Source organism: Syngnathus leptorhynchus, chromosome 16, assembly GCF_054491065.1.
Source record: "Syngnathus leptorhynchus isolate UIUO chromosome 16, UIUO_Slep, whole genome shotgun sequence".
Lineage (NCBI taxonomy): Eukaryota > Metazoa > Chordata > Actinopteri > Syngnathiformes > Syngnathidae > Syngnathus > Syngnathus leptorhynchus.
This window is the reverse complement of record NC_141210.1, coordinates 2,454,236-2,472,722: the sequence shown is the minus strand read 5'-3', so window position 1 is coordinate 2,472,722 and position 18,487 is coordinate 2,454,236. Positions and strand designations below refer to the sequence as shown.

General features: G+C 46.5%; 3 protein-coding genes and 1 non-coding gene across 11 annotated transcripts; 1 reads left to right on the top strand and 3 right to left on the bottom strand.

The window, feature by feature from the left end:
- Positions 1-71: 71 nt before the first annotated feature.
- Positions 72-5,000, bottom strand: tsen54 (TSEN54 tRNA splicing endonuclease subunit). Of its 6 annotated transcripts, none has more exons than XM_085933296.1 (13): positions 4,550-5,000; positions 3,868-4,474; positions 2,889-3,047; positions 2,750-2,813; positions 2,587-2,670; positions 2,422-2,520; positions 2,116-2,168; positions 1,954-2,046; positions 1,357-1,780; positions 1,135-1,270; positions 986-1,046; positions 770-883; positions 72-571 (listed from the first exon to the last, which is right to left on the bottom strand). In XM_085933296.1, the coding sequence occupies exons 2-13, from the start codon at positions 3,921-3,923 to the stop codon at positions 421-423; spliced, it is 1,494 nt and encodes a 497-aa protein (XP_085789422.1). In that variant the 5' UTR covers positions 3,924-4,474; positions 4,550-5,000; the 3' UTR covers positions 72-420. The 6 variants fall into 6 exon arrangements, with proteins under 6 accessions (XP_085789422.1, XP_085789424.1, XP_085789423.1 ...); XM_085933298.1 differs by having other exon boundaries at positions 3,868-4,414; XM_085933297.1 differs by having other exon boundaries at positions 3,868-4,530; positions 4,676-5,000.
- On the top strand, positions 4,398-12,410 carry LOC147044024 (polycomb protein suz12-B-like). 2 transcript variants are annotated; one of them, XM_085933294.1, is made up of 17 exons: positions 4,398-5,212; positions 5,729-7,505; positions 7,896-7,942; positions 8,036-8,100; positions 8,492-8,560; positions 8,666-8,715; positions 8,794-8,879; positions 9,026-9,278; positions 9,388-9,490; positions 9,568-9,676; positions 9,739-9,922; positions 9,997-10,091; positions 10,156-10,299; positions 10,377-10,534; positions 10,637-10,829; positions 10,964-11,043; positions 11,116-12,410. In XM_085933294.1, exons 2-17 carry the CDS (start codon positions 7,334-7,336, stop codon positions 11,438-11,440), a joined length of 2,133 nt encoding a protein of 710 aa, XP_085789420.1. In that variant the 5' UTR covers positions 4,398-5,212; positions 5,729-7,333; the 3' UTR covers positions 11,441-12,410. The 2 variants fall into 2 exon arrangements, with proteins under 2 accessions (XP_085789420.1, XP_085789418.1); XM_085933292.1 differs by having other exon boundaries at positions 10,637-10,835.
- On the bottom strand, positions 4,621-4,692 carry trnat-cgu (transfer RNA threonine (anticodon CGU)). The gene has a single exon. It is a non-coding gene; the product is annotated as a tRNA-Thr (tRNA).
- crlf3 (cytokine receptor-like factor 3) lies at positions 11,758-18,331 on the bottom strand. 2 transcript variants are annotated; one of them, XM_085933302.1, is made up of 9 exons: positions 18,030-18,331; positions 16,092-16,236; positions 15,084-15,291; positions 14,926-15,013; positions 14,678-14,855; positions 14,321-14,549; positions 14,087-14,225; positions 13,908-14,020; positions 11,758-13,760 (listed from the first exon to the last, which is right to left on the bottom strand). In XM_085933302.1, the coding sequence occupies exons 2-9, from the start codon at positions 16,206-16,208 to the stop codon at positions 13,489-13,491; spliced, it is 1,344 nt and encodes a 447-aa protein (XP_085789428.1). In that variant the 5' UTR covers positions 16,209-16,236; positions 18,030-18,331; the 3' UTR covers positions 11,758-13,488. The 2 variants fall into 2 exon arrangements, with proteins under 2 accessions (XP_085789428.1, XP_085789427.1); XM_085933301.1 differs by having other exon boundaries at positions 11,761-13,760; positions 16,092-16,240.
- Between the last annotated feature and the right edge of the window lie 156 nt (positions 18,332-18,487).

The window sequence follows — 18,487 nt, the reverse complement described above, 5'->3', positions numbered from 1 at the left end:
ACAGGTCAAATGTGACGTCACAATGAGGACAATTCTGGCATTTCCTCGCTCAGTCAAATTAAAAACGTATATACTGGAAAATTAACATGGTTTTATTCTTTCTTGGGTTGTCTTATTAGATGATTTATTGTCAATAAAAATATGAGCACATATGATCGAACGCATATTAACAACATTACTAAACTAAAAATAAAAAAATATGACTAAATTGCTCCATAAAAAGAATCCCTGAACTTGAAAATTGGGAATCATGACCCCACAAAATTCTGTCCCCAAAGCCAGTTTGACATTTGGTCGACATCGAAAACCACAAAAAAATGACAAGTCCGATAAGACACAAGAAGCCTACCAATTGGGTTTCAAACGGCCGTTTTAGTTTTTTTTCCCCTTAAAAAATGTCAATTGAATGTGGCGGGGCGGTTATAGGTACACGTCTGTGGGCAGCTGCAAGTCTTTGAAGGTGTAAAAAGAGATGTCCCCGGCGTCCACCACAGCAAAGACCACCTGGACGTCGCCGCTCTGGAAGCTCAGCTGCTTGACGACCGCCAAGTCCGGGACGGGCCCGCTGAACCTGGAACCAAGTACCAGATGTATGAGATGGGACAAACAGAAACAAAAGTACTGGGACGGCTGAAGGAGCGTCAAAGTTTTTGTCGATCTGCGACATGATGGTGAAAGCAGTTATTGACACGTGTTGACCGAGTCCATTCACGTGGACAAAGAGGACACAAATTGACATGAATGTCAAAGTCAATCAAAGTCAACTCACCTGCACACGCACATGCGGGCAAAAGGTTTCCCCGGGTTGCTCTTCTTGAAGGAAGCCACCGTGTCGGGTTGGTAAATATTGAAACAAATCCTCCACTCTTCCGAGGCCTTCAACCTGAAAGAGTGCGAAGCAGGTGGACCGTTTGTGTCCCATCTAATGAACCGTTAGACGGAGGTTGTTTTTGCACGGGGCATTTAGTGAAAGGACTGCTGATACCTGGACGCTCCCTCGAGCAGATGTGTGGACTTCACCACACTGATTTTCTCTAGCAGTTCACCTGGAAGTTAAAAAAAAGCAATGTTAAATTCAACTAGCCTATTGCCTAAACAGGCAGAGGAAGAGAAGAACACTGAGTGGTGTCCTACCCATGGGGATGGGTTGGGCGTGGTCGTGTAACGGAGTGACTTCCCTCTTCCACAAGTGATCCGGCCGTTCGCTGTATCTCTCTTGCCGGCGAGCCAGAAGCTGGTGGTAATCGTCCCAGTTTCGGCACTGCTGCACCTTCAAATCAACGTTCGGGTTTTAAAATGTGAAAAGAATTTTAGAGTTTGGTTTCAAGGCCGCTTTTCAAGCCCCCCCTTGCACACCTCTATGTCTTTGTTGACATCCCAGTTTCTCCTGCAATCTCTTCTCTCCCTCTTTCTGTCCTTGTCAGACATCTTGACCTTCCGCTGGTTGAGCCTCCCCTTCCACGGTATGACGTCACACTCCCCCACTGTCAGACCACCAGGCAGCAGGCACGGGTCTGGCGAGGCTAAGCAACCGGCGTGTCCGGCCACGTCTGGGAACACGATGGAGCCATCCCAGCGGCAAGAGCGGCGATGGGTATGTTCAACGGCCTCGTGGCCGACACGAGATTCCGTTGTTATCCACCAAGGTCGTCCCCCGCTTAAATCTGACGAGTGGCTTTGGACCCCCGAGGTGCCTGGTGATGATGCCGACTGAGATTCAGGAAGAGTTGAATTTTCTTCCTTTCGCTTCACATCGGGCGCTTCGTGAGCTTCGCTGTGGCTGGATATAAAAACACAAAATATAATTCAGACCCTACTGGCTTGCTGCCTAAATAGGCAGATGAAGTTTCTTTTCTTTTTTTAATTCACACCAAATAGGTTGCTGCCAAAATGGGCAGCTGTAATAAATAAATCTCAACTCAACACAATGTTTTTTTTTGACGAGAGTGCCACCTGCAAGTTGCGACAGGACTGTCGCTGCGCTTCCTTTTCAGCGTCCGCGGCAAGTTGAGTTGCCTGGCGTAAGACGACGGTTCCAAGCTATGACTGACAGAAGAATAAGCTGATGTTATGGCTTTTACCACCTCACCCACCCAGCTGCCACGTCCCCGTTACCTGGCGTCGAACCTGTGCACCACGTAGCCCAGCCTCTTCAGATGCCCAAACACCTGTCGTGAGGTAAAAGGAGAAGTTCAAAAGATTTCAGTATATTATTAATTATAGTACTTTTTTTTTTAAATCCATTCTTTTCCTTGAGGGATTTTGCACACCTGTTCTTGAGTCAGCCTTCAATGAGAAAACGTTTGACTGCTCAACAAGATAATTTTCATAAAATCCCCAAATTTCCTGACTTGAATTTCATGAAATCTGGAGGAAAATGCTAAGAACGTCAAACTTCAGATAATAAAATAATGTACATACCTGATACTGCTGCAGGGTCACAGTCTTGGAAGACAAGAAACATTCAAAGCCATCCTGGATGGAGAGTGGGAGGTCCTGGTAGAACACCTGCACGTTGCCCTGGCACAGAACAGGAAGGTAAACCACGACCCAAAAGGCGTGCACGGGGCTTCAGCTGCCACTTACACACTCCATCAGGTAGAGTGCCTCTTCAGGAAGGAGGTACTGCTTGCCACTGGCTGAGAATCCCATTGTCTGCCAGAACTTGCCCTGAGGAGCAAAAGTCAAAGATGAGATGAAGAACCCCTTTTATGAGAAGAGGCGGAGAAAATGAAGCTCAGACACTCACTGCTGGAGACAGAAGCTCCACAATTTGCTCACTGGGAATCCAAACGGCCTTCACCAGGTTACCTCTGCAAAGAAAAAAATTAAAAACATCAAAAACAAATCAGACATGATGAAGGCATCACGATCACGTGTCTGCTCACAGCCTCTCCACCCGCTCCTCCGACACCAGGTTCCAGTGTTCACTCAGGCTTTGTTCCAGACGCGCACGCTGCTCCTCAGAGTCATCCGGGTAGAAGTCTTTTTGCCCACGGACCGGGATCTTGTGGCTCCGAGTTCGTGCGGAAAACAGCTCAGATGGGCTGAAGAGAAAGAATGGAAACATGTAAAAGAAGTGACATGTAGAATTTGAAGTACGGCTGTCTTGATACAGATTTTAAAAAAATCTTGCATGGGCAAATTTTGGGGGGGAAGGTTTCAATGCTTTCTTCAAAAAACACAATAAGAAAATGTTTCCGCTCATCAGGCTACAAAAGTAGAATGAATCACACAAGTAGAATTAATCACCCAGCCTTAATATGAAGATAAACAACCTGTTGTTTATTTTAATCAAAACACTCAGTGGAGGGCGACAGAGAGCCACGTGTTACAATTGCAGGAACGTTTCCGTGGACTCAATTCTAGGTTTACACGAGTGACAGTGACATGTGGGGAGGAGTGGAACATACACGAATAATATGAATCAATCATTATTATACAACTATATTTTCACTGGTTGTACTAAGTTCATTCTGTTTCCTTTTTTCAATCACTTTTTGGTTTTTTTATCACAAACAGGGTATTTTGGTTACATTACCTGACGTGTTTCGGCATGAACTTCCGCCTTCATCACACTCTGATGAAGGCGGAAGTTCATGCCGAAACATGTCAGGTAATGTAACCAAAATACCCTGTTTGTGATAAAAGAACCAAAAAGTGATATATTTTCACTGGTTGTTCTGTGCATTATCATTATGTATCCTAAATGTTTCGCTAGCATAAATTAGATAGGACCCATGTGTGAACCGTGGATTTTATAAAACACAAATTGCTCAAATTTTCAAATAAACTAACATATGGGCGATAAATATATACAATTACCACTCAATTAATTCAAAAGTGCCAAGGAAAACGAAAGTTCACCTTAATATTTCGTTAGAAACGTTTGGCTGGACATCGTCCTTGTTTTGGTCGGCCATCTTGGTGACGTCAAGCTTCTATGCACTTCCTTTCGCTCTGGGTCCTAGTGCCACTCGCGTTCATTCCTCATTCGGATGTCATTTTCATTAGCTATGAGAAAAATCTGTACTATATGCAAAAATTACAATTTTATTTATTCAACCATGACAATGATAGGACAGTCCTGCAAGATGTTAATCCAGCATCGTCTTCTGTCTTGGTCGACTTCATTGTGAGGTTTGTCCCTCTGGGTCCATGTGCCCTTGAAATTAATCGGCAAAAGGAGCGTGATTGACAGTTAGTTGTACTAAGTTCGTTTTGTTGCACTTGTCAATCATTTCACTGGTTGCATGTAGGCTCATCAGCGTTGGATCAGGGAGGCCATTGAGATCCGTAAGCGGGGCCCGAGGACCATCAACAGGGGACGAGGGAGCCTACATACTCTCTTCCACCTGGAGCAGCATTTTGGAGAGGTGAAAAGACAGCAGAGGGCGTGACTCACCTGTCAAATCTGACAGGTGAGACACGGCGTCATCCATCAGCTGTTAAAGACGCGTCACAACCACACACTCTGATGAAGGCGGAAGTACAAGTTGAAATATGTCAGGCAATGCAACCTAAAATACCCTGTTTGAGATAAAAGTACCAGTGAAGTGATTGACAGATGTCCGTCCGCCATTTTCCCGTCAAAAAGCATAGTATTTTCCACAGACACCTAGGCACGGACGGGGTTCGAACCCGCGATCTTCGGTTTACGAGACCGACGCCTTACCACTTGGCCACCGCGCCTTGTAGTGGAGACGTGACGTGGAGACCATCTTTTATAAAACACTATTTCCTAATTTCGGGACGACACTGTGACTTAAGTGCGAAAACAGGGCGAACATTTCTGGTATTGGATTTATCTTCCCCGGCTATTACGCCATCAACGATTCAAAGTAGGACTCAGACAGGAGACAAGAAAGACTATAAATCGGGAAAAATGGCCTCCGTAAAGTCTCACCAGATGATAATTGAAGCTTTTTAGTCGCCTTTGAGTAAAAGGCCCTGAAAGCTTCGATCGTAACAACACGTCAGCTTGATCCCTCGCTCGCTTGTCGCCATTGGAGGGAAGGAATGAGGTCATATGACATACCGGAAGTAGCGTGACGCGAAGGTAGCGGCTCGGGACCGGGAAGTGAGCCTATGTCCACCCCGACAAGTGTTCTCTTCCCTGGACGAGTTGTGATGTCTTGAACGCTCCTTGCTCATCCCGTCGATGGTGGGCAGGCTGCGTTACACTCTCGGGAAAATCAGGTCGGCGGATGCGGTGAGTAATATTTGTTGTTGTTCCTCTTGAGCCGTGGTAGCTTGTAATAAGCTAACGAGTTAGCTTTTTGACATGTTGGAAAGCGGGGCGATGATTCCAGAAATTTGTCGCTCAACTCAAATCCATCATGATAACAAGCCTTGGCATGCAAATAATGCAACCTAGCAGGGTCTCCCTCATTTACTTTGCTGCACTTGATCCTTAAGAAGTCCAAGCAACACATGATGAAGACCGACATATAACTGTACTCTCAGGCATATTCTTTATCTTCTGCAAAGAAAGACTAATATAACTTGCACTTTCCGAGGACTGCGTGTTGTGTATGTCTGTAAGGTGCACACATCAGAAGGAGCGGTTCAATATTCATTTAATTGAAGTAAAACGTGGCAGAAAGTTTAAATTCTTGACATAGTACATTATTTGACTCATTCCTGTATATATTTTTTTTTAATTAAAGTACAAAATTTAGCAGTTTTTTGTTTTCTTCAACTCTATTTGACAACATGTCTCCTGCAGACGACCCGTGTAACCGCCGTGCCTTTCCACAATGCCGCTGGTGTTGGACGCGGTGTGGGCGCTATGGAGCATCACGGCAGGGATCTATGACTACTTCCACACCAGCGCCATGGAGGAGAGGATCCACACGCTTGAAAACGTGCTCTCCATACACCAGTTTGTCATCGTGGGTCTGTCTGCGAGTCTCATCCTGCTCATGACGTACATTCTGTGGAGGAAGCACTGACGAGATCGTAGAAGATGGTGTGCCCACGCTCGCCGCCACCAAAAGGCAATGGAACGGACCAAAGTTATTTTGTGTGTTGAGTTTTGCTAATTTTCACTTGTGTGACTAACTACTTGCCGTCCGAGGCTCTGATGAGCTAATCTCAAGCCGTACAAACTAATACTGAGACAGAAAGTGCACTGATTGTTTTTCTGGCTGCTTTGACCGCTATTCGTCTATCTGGCCACATTCCAGGCAAGATAGAAAAGTAATGTCCGGTTATTTTGAAAAGTTTGTTGTGGTTTAGAAATGCAGCTTGACACACATTTGAAACACATAAGTGAGTGAAGATGCAAATTATTGTCTAGTGTTTTCTTTTTTTTTCTCTGTAGAGCGCAATAGTTATGTTCTGACAAACCACTAATATGGATGGCCACTTTGAAAGGGAATACGTTTAAAAAATAAAAACGAATTAATTATGAATTCGGTGGTTTTCTTTTTGTAATATTTAAACCAAATGATTACCTTGTATGTAATCAGCAATCACTGATTTGATTTGTTTAAACGTCATTATTCAAAAGCCAAACGCCTCCACCAATCGAACGACAGCGTTACACACACAAGCGCGGTGATTGGCTTGAGCACTCGGAAGGCGGGATCTTTCAATGCGTATAAATTGTGAGCGCGTCCTTGCCTATTTTGATGAAGGTTGTGTCATTTCACCCGGATAAGGGGCAAGAATCTACCGGCTGTCAAAATAAAACCAAAAAGAGTTGGCTACATAGCTGCAAATTTTAGTCGTTTTCGTGAGACTTTTGGAAATAAATAAACACACAAGATAGCGTGCTGATAGCAATCATAACCGTTTTGAAAATACAAACAGCATTACGTGTTTAGTTCTATAGTCGCGATGCATTAAATTGGTAAAAAGCGCTCAATCGCTATTTACTGAAATTTGTTGGAAATTATTAAATCATATGTAATTTAAAATGCATTAAACACCGTTGTTTGTGTTGTTTTATTTAATGGTCGTTTTCGTATTTTGCTATGACAGGGGCGGAGAGCCGCTTCGTGCTAGTTGACTAGCTCGGCTAAGGAAATTAGCTGCCGAGCGGCGGCGGGGTCTGGTTGCTGTCGTCACCCTCATTTGGAGCCTCTCGGCCGGCTTTTCTAACTCCACCACGCTGAAGGGCCCTCCCGGAGCCTTGCTTGGATATGTGAATAATAATCCAATCAAATAAATCAAAAGCCCCCTTCCCATCTTCGCTGAATTGCCCGCGTCTCATCTGCCGCTTTTTTTTTATGAGACGCCGCTCTTTCGTTTTTGACAAAGAACCCCGAGACAAGTTTTGCTCTCTCCTGGCACGCAAAAGCCGAAAAAGCTTCCCTGGTTCCGGCGGATGGCTCCACACAGGCACGGCGCCTCGGTTGGAGGCCACCCGATGACTTCTGGCGGCGGGGCGAGGGCGAACGGGCTCTACACGCCGTGCTCGTCTTCGTCCTCCGACGCCAAGAAGCCCAACATGCAGCTCGTCCAAGCCGACCACGAGTTGTTCCTGCAGGCCTTCGAGAGTGAGTTTCCGCCGCCGAAATACAACATATTTGCATTTATTCTACACCTTTGTTTTGCTATTGTTGAAGTGCTAATTACATAAACGGAGGAGTTATTGATACAATCTTCACTCACTAAGCTCTGCTTTGAACTAGGTCGCTCTTTTGGGGACATTTCATCAAGCTGGGTTGTTCGTATTGATAATACAATGTAATTAATCTGTTTCATGGTTAAAAAAATATGTATCCAAATTCCCAAAAGAAGTGTGAAGTACTGCATAGTATTTCTGCACAGTTGACATGGATGAACAGTTTGATTCATTCCGAAGTATTGAACTTCAAGAAACTTGAGGATTATGGACGATTGTTGGTTTTTTTTTCTAATATTTTTTATTTGGGGGGGGGTTGCAGAACCAACCCAAATCTACAGGTTCCTCCGCACCAGGAACTTGATCGCTGTGAGTTTTCTTGGCCAAATTTTTTTTCTCACTTTCATTTCAAAACTTGTTGACATGACTGTAACAATCTCCCTTTTGCTTTCCTAAATTTAGCCCAACTTCCTGCACAGGACTCTCACTTACATGTCACACAGAAACTCCAGAAAGAATGCCAAGAGGTAACATGTTCACCTTGGCTGATTACTTCACCTCAGAGACTCCGAGCTCAGTTGTTCATTTTGATAATCGTATCATGTTGATCAGATGGCAGCGGTCCAGTCTCATTTCCTGCCGCACGCATAACGATGTAGACGACGACAAGTTTTGTTTCAGCTTTCTGCTGTACAAGTGGTTCAAATTCTCATGTCCTAAAACCGCATTGGAACTTCACAGATGTTTTTACTTAACTCCACAGGCCGCTTTTGCCTTGCGCACAAATCAACCAGTTCAAGGTGTTTGAAAATAATACCTCAAGTATGTGAGCCTCGGGAAGCAGCGGCACGTTATAAGACACACTGACGACCTTTTGGCCGAGTGTGGTTGCTAACGCGTGTTGTTTTTTTTGCCCAGGAAAAGCTCCAAGGTGGACAACCTGCTCTTCCGAGTGGAAAAGATGCAAGGAGACCAGGAGACGCGTGGGTAAGCCGAGACCTCCGCCAAGGCACAACGGGACTTTATGTGGTTGCAATGCTGAATACTTTTTTTAGTACAAATAAACTCAACTCAATTCACTTTTCTCACCAGCTTAGCGTCCAACCTACAGCTCACCTTCACTGGCTTCTTCCATAAATCGGGTAAGTTTGCCCGTGTCTCGTTTTTTCCCTCATTCCCGTCAGCTCGTCGGTTGACTTCTCCCTTTTCGTTGTCGTCAGGGCAACAGTCTCAGGATTGCGAGAACGAGCAGACCTCTGTGTCTCTAGAAGTCCTTCTGGTCAAAGTCTGTCACAAGAAAAGAAAGGTGAGACGTGGGTGATGATGCCGACCAAAATTTGTGATTGTGTTTTACTGATTGATCAATTTTGTGAGACACTAAAACAAACGGCGTTTCACCAACCTTAAGTCGGTCGAGTTTAATTAATAAGAGCATGGTCCTTCTCGCACCAGGATGTGAGCTGTCCGGTCAAGCAGGTCCCGGCTGGGAAGAAGCAGGTTCCTCTCAACCCGGACTTGAGTTCTACCAGCGCACCGGGACATTCCGGAAACTTTCCGTCCCTCCTGGTCCCGAGCGGCGAGTTTGAAGCCAGCAACTCGCACATGATCAAGTCCTACTCGCTGCTTTTCAGAGTGTCCCAGCCGGGATACGATCGTGGGCCGCCCCTCAACGGACTCGCAAACGGGGAGGCACGACACCACGCAGGTCAGTGTCAAAATATCTGCCCCGAGTATTTTTTTTCTTTCCACTAAAATTATATTCAAGTCAGAGATACGAGAGAAGGAAAATTTCACCAATTATTGTCGTCGTGCAGAGTTATCAGAGGAAGCGATGGACAAGACGAGGCGGAGCTCGCCCCTCAGGAATGACGGAGAGAGCACGCTGGTGGCGCAGATGACGGTTTTTGATAAAAACAGGTGAGCACGTTTGTGTATATTGTGGATAAAAATGGAAATATCATTTGTGTGTGTGTGTGTGTGTGTCTGTGTGTCAGACGCCTGCAGCTGCTGGACGGCGACTATGAAGTTTCAATGCAAGAATTCACACAGCAGTGTCCTCTAAACAACATGACAGCAACATGGGAGACCATACTGGACACAAAGGTGAGGAGACGTGTGTGTGTGTGTGTTGTGTGTGATTGTCAGTAAATTGTGCGGGTGTGTAGCACATGCCTCCACTGGAAGCGTTCTGTGACGGCCCGACTCTTCACTTCACTCTGCGTTGGACCAACGACATCCGCGACGGTTCCACGGCTCCCGTGGCCAAACCTCTGGCCACGCGCAACTCAGACGCCAACCAGGAGAGCAAAGCGGCACACGCGCTGAGGAACGCGCCGCACGCCACACACGGTGAGACGCTAACAAGATGAGCAAATTACGGAAGGTTCCCAACTGCTGACGGGAACGTACGCGTTTGCACGCAGCCGTGAAAGAAACGGTCAACTCGGACAAAGTTCACACCAGGACCAGAGAACACGTCCCGGCAGAAGTTCGCCCCAAACTACGCATCTTCTACCAGGTAAACGAGGGAGGAAAACAATCCTGCCTGGTAAAGCAAATCACCTTCAACCATTCGTGCGTAGTTCCAGTACAATAACAACAGTCGGCAGCAGACGGAGGCCAGAGATGACCTCCACTGTCCCTGGTGCACCCTCAATTGCAGGAAGCTCTACAGTTTGCTCAAACACCTCAAACTGTCCCACTCGCGATTTGTCTTCAAGTACGTGGTAGGTGGACGCCGCGCAGCGCCGCCAATTAATAAAGGTCACAGGGCTAACCGCTCATCAATGTTGCTGTCGCGCAGCCTCACCCCAAAGGAGCCAAGATCGAGGTGTCCATCAACGAAAGCTACGACGGTTCTTACGCGGGGAACCCGCAGGACGTCCACGGCCAGCCGGGTTTCGCCTTCAGCCGCAACGGACCCGTTAAAAGGGCGGCAGTCACCCACGTCCTGGTTTGCAGGTACTTCACTCGAATGATCTGACAAAAACCCTTGAAGTCAGTCAGGAGCTTCATTTAGACTAAAGTAGCCTTTTGACGCCATCTTGCAACTCGTTCGTTCAGGCCCAAGCGCGGCAAGCCGAGTCTGTCGGAGTTCTTGGAGTGCGAGGATGGCGAGCGCCGGCGTCTGGGCTCCCACGTGAGCGGCCACAATAGACTCTACTTCAGGAGCGACAGCTGCGTGCCCAGAGCGCCGCAGGAGATGGACGTGGACAGCGAGGACGAGCGGGACCCGGACTGGCTCAAGGAGAAGACAGTTAAGGTCACTACACAAGTAGAACTGGAAAATGAACGATGAATTGATTTTTACTTTCACATTGACATAAATTTGAGCATGTATGAATTGCTTTCGATCAATTGTGCCAACCAAATTGATTAATTGCGCCACAGCAAATCGAAGACTTCACGGACGTGAACGAGGGCGAGAAGGAGATCATGAAGCTGTGGAACCTCCATGTCATGAAACACGGGTTTGTAACCAAGTTGTCACCAAGCAAACTATGCCGGCCGCAGTCTCTTCACGTCATTGTTTTTGTCCGCAGCTTCATCGCCGACCACCAGATGAACGAGGCGTGCCTGCTCTTCACAGAGCTGCATGGCGCTCACCTCATCCGGCAAAACCTGCGTCGCAACTTCCTGCTGCACCTGGTCAGCATGCACGACTTCAACCTGGTCACCACCAGAACCATCGACCAGGCCATGGCTCGACTCCAGACCACCGCCCGTGGGGACAAACACAAGGAGCAAGAAGAGGCAGAAGAGGAAGATGAATGGGAGACAGCGCTGGAGTCTCAGATGGAGACAGACCAGGAGCCATCAGAGTCTGAAGACGCAAACAGGTGGCAGGAGAGTCAGACCGCCGTTTGAAACTGACCAATGACAGAACCCCAATAGAACTTTGTGTTTGGAGCCGCCTTGGTGAGTTTGGCCATCAAGACTTTGGAATTCTGGATGACAGACACACCCAAAGGGCGTGTCTAGGATCCTAGGACTTGAGGACTGTCTCGACTTAGTAGAAATCCTAAGCAGAACTTTTGAATTATGGATCACAGAGACACCAGAACAGCCTTGTTTTCCAGTTTATCTGAAATATTGAGGACTTTGTCCATGTTAGCAGAAACCCCAAAATGAACGTTCGGGTTTTAAATCTTTTAATCAATTTTTGGGGACTTTCAGAGACCGCAGAATATCACGTTTTCCCTTTTTGCTATCTCAAAACATGGAACTTTTCCATGTTCCTGATGTTGGGTGTAAATGTAAATGGACCAACAAGTGTGGGGTGACCAGAAACCTCAAACTCATTTTTTGTTTCAAGAGGTAAATCAACTTTTAGTATTCAAAGATCGAGTCTTTATCTAGAAGAAATCAGACCATTATTATTTCACGTTTGATTGACAAGTAATGATCAAGAATTTGCTTTGTTACCTTTGAGCCAGTGTTGCCTTTTGCCAAACATTAACAATCTTTGGTGGCTTGAATGATTAGAAGAAAAATGAAAGTCCAAAATCAAAAAGTGAAGCCAGCACAGAGCAGACGTGCCTTAACATTGCATTCTTCCAGAACCCAGCAGGGGGGAAATGCCCCATATGTGCTATTAAATAGAACACTTGGGTTACAATTAGCTTTTTTTCTTCCCACGGAGCAAAAAAAAAAAAAAGATTCCACTCGTGATACTTTTTGTTGATGTCCACGTTTCAATTAGACAACCAAAACTGGACTCCTTTGACACCATGCATGTGTTAGCTTAGCATGGAAAGCAACCAAGCGGTAACAAAACAAAATGTGCTAGTGGCCTGCAATCAACTTTTGGTTTTCCATTAAAAACAGCACATTTTTACACTTGTCTTGTCTTTGTGAAGGGTTTATTTAAAGACTCAAATCTTTAGAATTGAAAAAAAAAACCATTGTGGCTCCACAGGGATGGACACCATGATGGACACAAAGCAAAAAAAAAAAAAAAAAGATTATCTGCAAATATTAAACGCTCCTTATGATAACATCATCTCCTTAGAACATCATCAACTAGAATATTAATTATTTTTGAAACAGTTCCGATCACACAAGGCAAGCGTCTGAGAACTTTGTACCTGAAGCAGGCCTCCTCTTTTATTCACCAGCCCGCCACTCAAAGTCAAACACAGGAATGATTTTTTTTTTTTTTTTTTTTTTTTAAGATGGCAGGACGGCCTCCTTGGTTAAGTGACATTTCTCCTGAATTTGCAATCACTTTTTTTTTGCCACCCTGAAGTTTAAGTACCGACACAATGTTTCTCCTCCATTGATTGGCACCTTACACACTGTAATGTCATACTAGATGACTACACGCTTGCCACTAGAAACAAACTAGAAAGGTTCAGTGTCACAGATCTTGAAGACATAAAACAAAATTCTGTCATGTTCTCAGTCTTTCATGATTCACTCAAATACGGGAACTGTGAAAGGACGATTGTCATTCATAAAAAAAAAAAAAAAAAGTCACGAAGAAGACACCGTTTTGAGTGATTGTAAACAAAATTAATTCATGCACGCTAGTCCTACAAAATGGCTTCTGGAGGTTGATGAGGTCATACATTTCTACTACCCTGGAACCTTTTGAGTCTGAATTGAGTTCCAGGACAATTTATTGGACCCAGCCCTTTGAGTTAGCACTTTTGAGACATCCAGGAACATTGGGACAAATTTAGACTAAGCACCAAAGCTCCAAGAACTTCAGGTGAAAAAAAATAAAAAGTGTGTTTGGACTGCAGGAACTATTAAGTCCTGAGGAAAGTATGGGGTCCAAAAGAAGACCAGGCTAGGGGCGGCAGTACTTCTGAGATGTCCAGGAACCTTATGTGGTTGGAAACTCTCCATTCCAGGAAGTCACACGGACTATAGGCTCCTGGAACTTTGACGCGCGAGTCCAGTATTGTCCTTTAGAAGACGAGCACCTTCCAGCCGGCGTGCGCAAAGGCGCACCCGAAGAAGAGCCCGTCCACGGCCGTGTCCAGCAGCCAATCGAAAACCACCTCACGGCTGCCCGAGCCGATGGTGACGCGCAGCTTCAGGCCGCCGATGTCGTCGCTAACGAGCTTGTTGTTGTTGAGCGGGACCACGGCCACCACCTCCATGTCGAACGTCACCGCCGAGCCGAGGGTGATCGTCGGGAGTTGATTGGTCATCTCCTTACCGTTCACGAACACGGCTCCTGAGAAACCAAAACAAAGAGGTACTATCGTTCAAAATGTTCTACCAATCATCTGAACGCTATGAAAATAGCTACGTGTAATTCAAGCTACTTTTAGACGATGCTATGATAGCTATGGTCCCCGATTCAAAGCGTTGAATTTATTACCATTGGTGGAGATGCAGACGGCCTGATCTCTCTGAAGCGAGCGGTGGCCGCTTTCTCCGTCCACGCACACGCCCAAACTGTCCCGGCGGTCTGGCTGACCCATTGCCGAAATCCTTCGGGTGACAAAATCTCTTAGAAATGTGTATGCGTGCGTGTATGTGGGCGTGCGCACGCTTTACTTGAATGTGAGGGTGAGGCCGCAGAAGTAAGTAGGCGCGTTGGAGTAGAGCACGGGGCAGCTGGACGGAACGGCATCGTTCCTCAAGGCGATGTTGCGTCTGCTGCTCACGATGTAACCCTCGGTACCTGGACGCCACTCTGCGCGCAACAACACACGCGTCACAAAGCGGGAACAAAGAACACACACACACACAGACAACGTGCTCCACCGAGAGGAGGTCCAATCCGCGTACCGTGCGGCTCCATGGTGGTGTATCCGGTCTGGGCGACGCTCCAAGGACTCCACTCGGTGCGGCCCTCACCGCGAGCGCACACCCTGAACGTATAGTGGGTGTTGGGGTCCAGGCCTAGCGCCAGGAAGTCAGTCTCGTGCCCCACGTAGGCGTCCTCATACTGGCTCCCCCCGTTGCCCGAGCGCCGGTACTGCAGTCGGTAGTCGGCGGCAGCAAAGTCCTCGTCCACCTGAAACCGCCACGTGACCAAAACCTTTCAATCCGAATGCGCGAAGACCACCCAGCTGTTATCAAAGATGAGCTCACCATAATGACATTAGAATGATTCAAACTCCTGGAAGAGCGCGGAAGGCTCACCTTACACCAGCGCACCAGGATGCTCCCGGGTCTCTCCTGCAGCTCCTCGAGGAGGACGGGCGGGTGCGAGGCCACTGAGCCGTGACGGCAGACGCGCTCCCGCAGCAGACCCAGCAGCGAGTCGTCAAACTGGGCCGACACGCACGGGACATCCACCAGAGCAGGAACCTCCGGAAGGCTGTTGGAAAAATCCTCATTTAAGTGCCTTTCAACAACAAGTGCCTTTCAACAAGTTAAGGCCAGCGTACCTGTCCAACTGGATGTGCATAGCCTTCTTGGTGAAGCTTCCCAGTTTGTCTTCTTTCTCGCCGAGCCCACAGCGCAGAGCCGCTTCCCCTGCAGAGACAACACCGTTCTTTAATGTGGCAAAACGAGCATCAGACGGCCTTTTTTGTTTTTAAATTACCCTCTCTGAGGAGCTCATCGGCCTGGCCCACGCCATACTCTACCAGGCTCTGGCAGTCGTCCAGAGGCTTGACGCTGTCCGCCTCGATGGCGTCCACTTCGGCGAGGAGTGTGCTCAGTCGCTCCGACAGCAGCCGGGTGGCCGCCGTCTGCAATTCGGCAAAGTGCCTGCGGAGGGCCTCGCGGGCCTGGCTTGAGCTTCCTCGCACCTGGCAGAGGAAGACAAGGACCGGGATGGAAGAATCAACTTGAGTTTTCATTCTCTGCTCACTTGGGAGTCCCACAGGGTTCTGTTCTCCGACCACTTCTGATGCCAATTTCTTTTTAGGACAGAAGCAACAACATTTCCACCCGGAATGAGCATTATGCTCTGGCAGAGAACCTGCTTCTTTCTCCACACAGGAAAAAATTTGCCGTTTTATTTAATTAACTTGATATTGCTGTACTATTTATCTGACTGCATTTTCATTTGTTCATTTAATAGTTATCCATTGACGTTTTGTTTATCTAATGGATAACTGTATAAACCTTTAAAATTCCACCGAGTTAAAAAAATATTTGTCGACAACGACAATGTTTGTGGGCCCGAGAGACGTGCACGCTAACAGGAAGTGGATGCATTGTTTACTGAACGCTGTCGCTGCTTGAAAGGAAGAGATAGCACTGACTAGGAGTGGGGAGGACGGGACATTCCCCTGGGAGCCTCTCAACATTTCAAAACAAGCTTCAAAAAGTAGGGTGTGAAGTCAAGGTTAGGGTTTTAAGTCTGGGTTTGGATCGCAGCTTTAGTTCCATTTCAAGAACTGTTGGGTTCTAAAGTAAGATTTCGAATCAGATTCAGAGTTTTAAAGTACGGTTTTGAGCTCAAGTTAATGCTTCAAATGGGGAAGGGGTAGTTCTAAAATGGGTCGTCTTCCAAATTTCTCAAAGGGTCTTCAGAGAATCGTGCGTCTTGCCATGTATGCGAGGTGATGACGATTAACGATGACGTCACGGCGACGCCGCTGACCTGTTTCCGCGCTTGGTTGAGTCCGCCGAGTCTCAGCTGCAACTCGGCGCGAAAATTCTGCGCCGCCTCGATGCTCTCTTTGGCCTCCTGCAGCAGAACGTCTACCTCCGCCGACATCCTCGCCGCCCGCTCGCTCACTCGCTCCCTTGCTGACAAACATGCACACAGGCAGGAAGTTAGCATTGTGCGACTGCGTCTCAAAACAAGCTTTGCCGAGTCGCGCACCAGGCCATTGAAAAACCGACTTGAAGAATTCTCGTCTGTCAGATTCCAGTTGACATATACAACCGATGACAATGGCCGTCAATTTGTGTGTTGTTTTTTGACATGTTACCATTGACGGCAGCTAACTTGAGAGTTCAGAAGGTTCAAACAGGACTCAAAAACCTGTCGGCCCGTCATTCTCGTTTATCTCCCGGTGTACGATTGCGACTTTCGAGTCTTCTGGTTGCGGTGGAGCACGTTTCCTCGGCCTCGTCAAAAGAGGAAGTCTCTCAAAAAGCCCCGGAGCGCTTTACGCGGAACTGCAAGTGTCTCCTCACTTGCAGTGCAAAAAAAATAAAATAAAATATGCAAAAAGCTAATGAATCAACAATGGCAGCAAACAATTGTGCATGTGTGTTTACACGCTGTCGCCCATTTTAATTATGCAAGCATGCACGGGCCAAACAATAGTCCCGTATTCTCTCTCACGCCTCTCACGTTCCGCCAACTGTTCAGCCTCTTATTATTACTTTTTTTTTCTTTCTCTTTTTCACCCAGCAAATCAAAAGCCTGAAACCATGAATTCTCATGGGTGCAATTCTTGTTTTGGTGAATAAAACACACAGCTGCAGGATGAATAAAAGTCTGATCTTACTGCACGGGTGTGGTACTGCATCTCGGCTTGAATTTTTGAGCATAAAGTGCTTCTCTTTTGAGGAGGGAGTATTTAGGTCAGTATGTATGTGAACAAGTCCTACTGGTCCAGGCCTCAATAATCAACTGCAGTGAATGTGCAAGTCATAACGAGACAGATTCAGCGACAGCAAACCCCCACAAGATAGAATGTGGGGGCATTGAAATAGACATTATACTTAGTGATGGAGTATTTTTATGTTCCAATGTTGAAGGCGACGCACGCTCTGACAAAGAGCAAAGTTATGGAAGGCACTCGGGCAGCAAAACCACAAAACGATCGTCCCCCAAGAGACATGTCACCACTTGTTGCAACATCTTCCGTATTTCTTGTGCTTGTTGTCATCTAATTACGCCACCCCCTCGTAATACATACTTAATAGCTTATTTATAGCTGGCAGATCTTGATGTTAACAAGCCAATCTTTGTTGCACAGTTCACATTTGCCCAACTTCCCATACACAATCCAGAAAAGATTTTCTAAATATGATCACAGGTTACAGCGGTACTATTGATTCAAAGTTAACGCTAATGCTGTCAGACGCCAAGAAGCTAAACTCTTGTTGCACAATTCCGTATTTTAAAACATTTACCCTAAAGTCAAAACACTACAAAATGTCATAGAATGAAGTAATTAGGGTTTTCCAAATCCACCGGGGGTTTTGCTGAAATCTGCTACGCCGAAAAGAACTGTCGCTAACAATGAAAGTCACATATTTAGAGAGAATCGAATAGAAAGTGAGAGGGAAGTTAGCCAAAATGTTGCAGCTGTATCGCCAACTGGGAACAATGCAGACTTGTGAGACGCTCAGCTCTGGTTCGGGTTACGAAGCTGTCAATGACTGCGGCACGTGAATGACATTTTTGAAGAGCTTTTCATTGACAGACGCCAACTCGACGGCTGAAAAAGTTGCAGCTAAGTTAGCTTGTGCCAAAAACGACAATGACATGTTAACTCAGCGACAAGTCTCGCTCGCCTTTACAATGAAGCCACAGCAGGACAAACATCGTCAAACGCGTTCCTCGTAGAATGAAGTTTACCGTTTTGTTCCCTTTTCTTTTCTCTTTAATATTTTCTGGCCTCCATGTCGTCGCCGACGTCCAGATTGTTTGCTCGGTTCAGTTTCGACTTCAACTTGAACGCTCAAATACAGAAACGACGGTTGTCTGGGCCTTTAACCACGGCAGGCCAATCGCGCGCCGGTTCATGTTGATTGACAGGCACTCCAACCAATAGCAGATCCACCCTAGCGTGTGCGCGGTTCCTGATCGTCCGACTCTGGATCGGTTGCGCGCGTGAGCCAATGCTATTGAGATTTTCACAGTCTTTCAATATGACCTACATTGTGTGAACAAAAAAAAAAGTTGTTTGGACTTATTAAAAAGTGATGATGAATGCGTAAATCTACGTGTAAACCTCTAATGCGAGTTTGGTAGCTAACATCACAATTAACGTTACGTTTGCGTCTTTGAGAAATCGTTTGCTTCTTCCTCTGTGT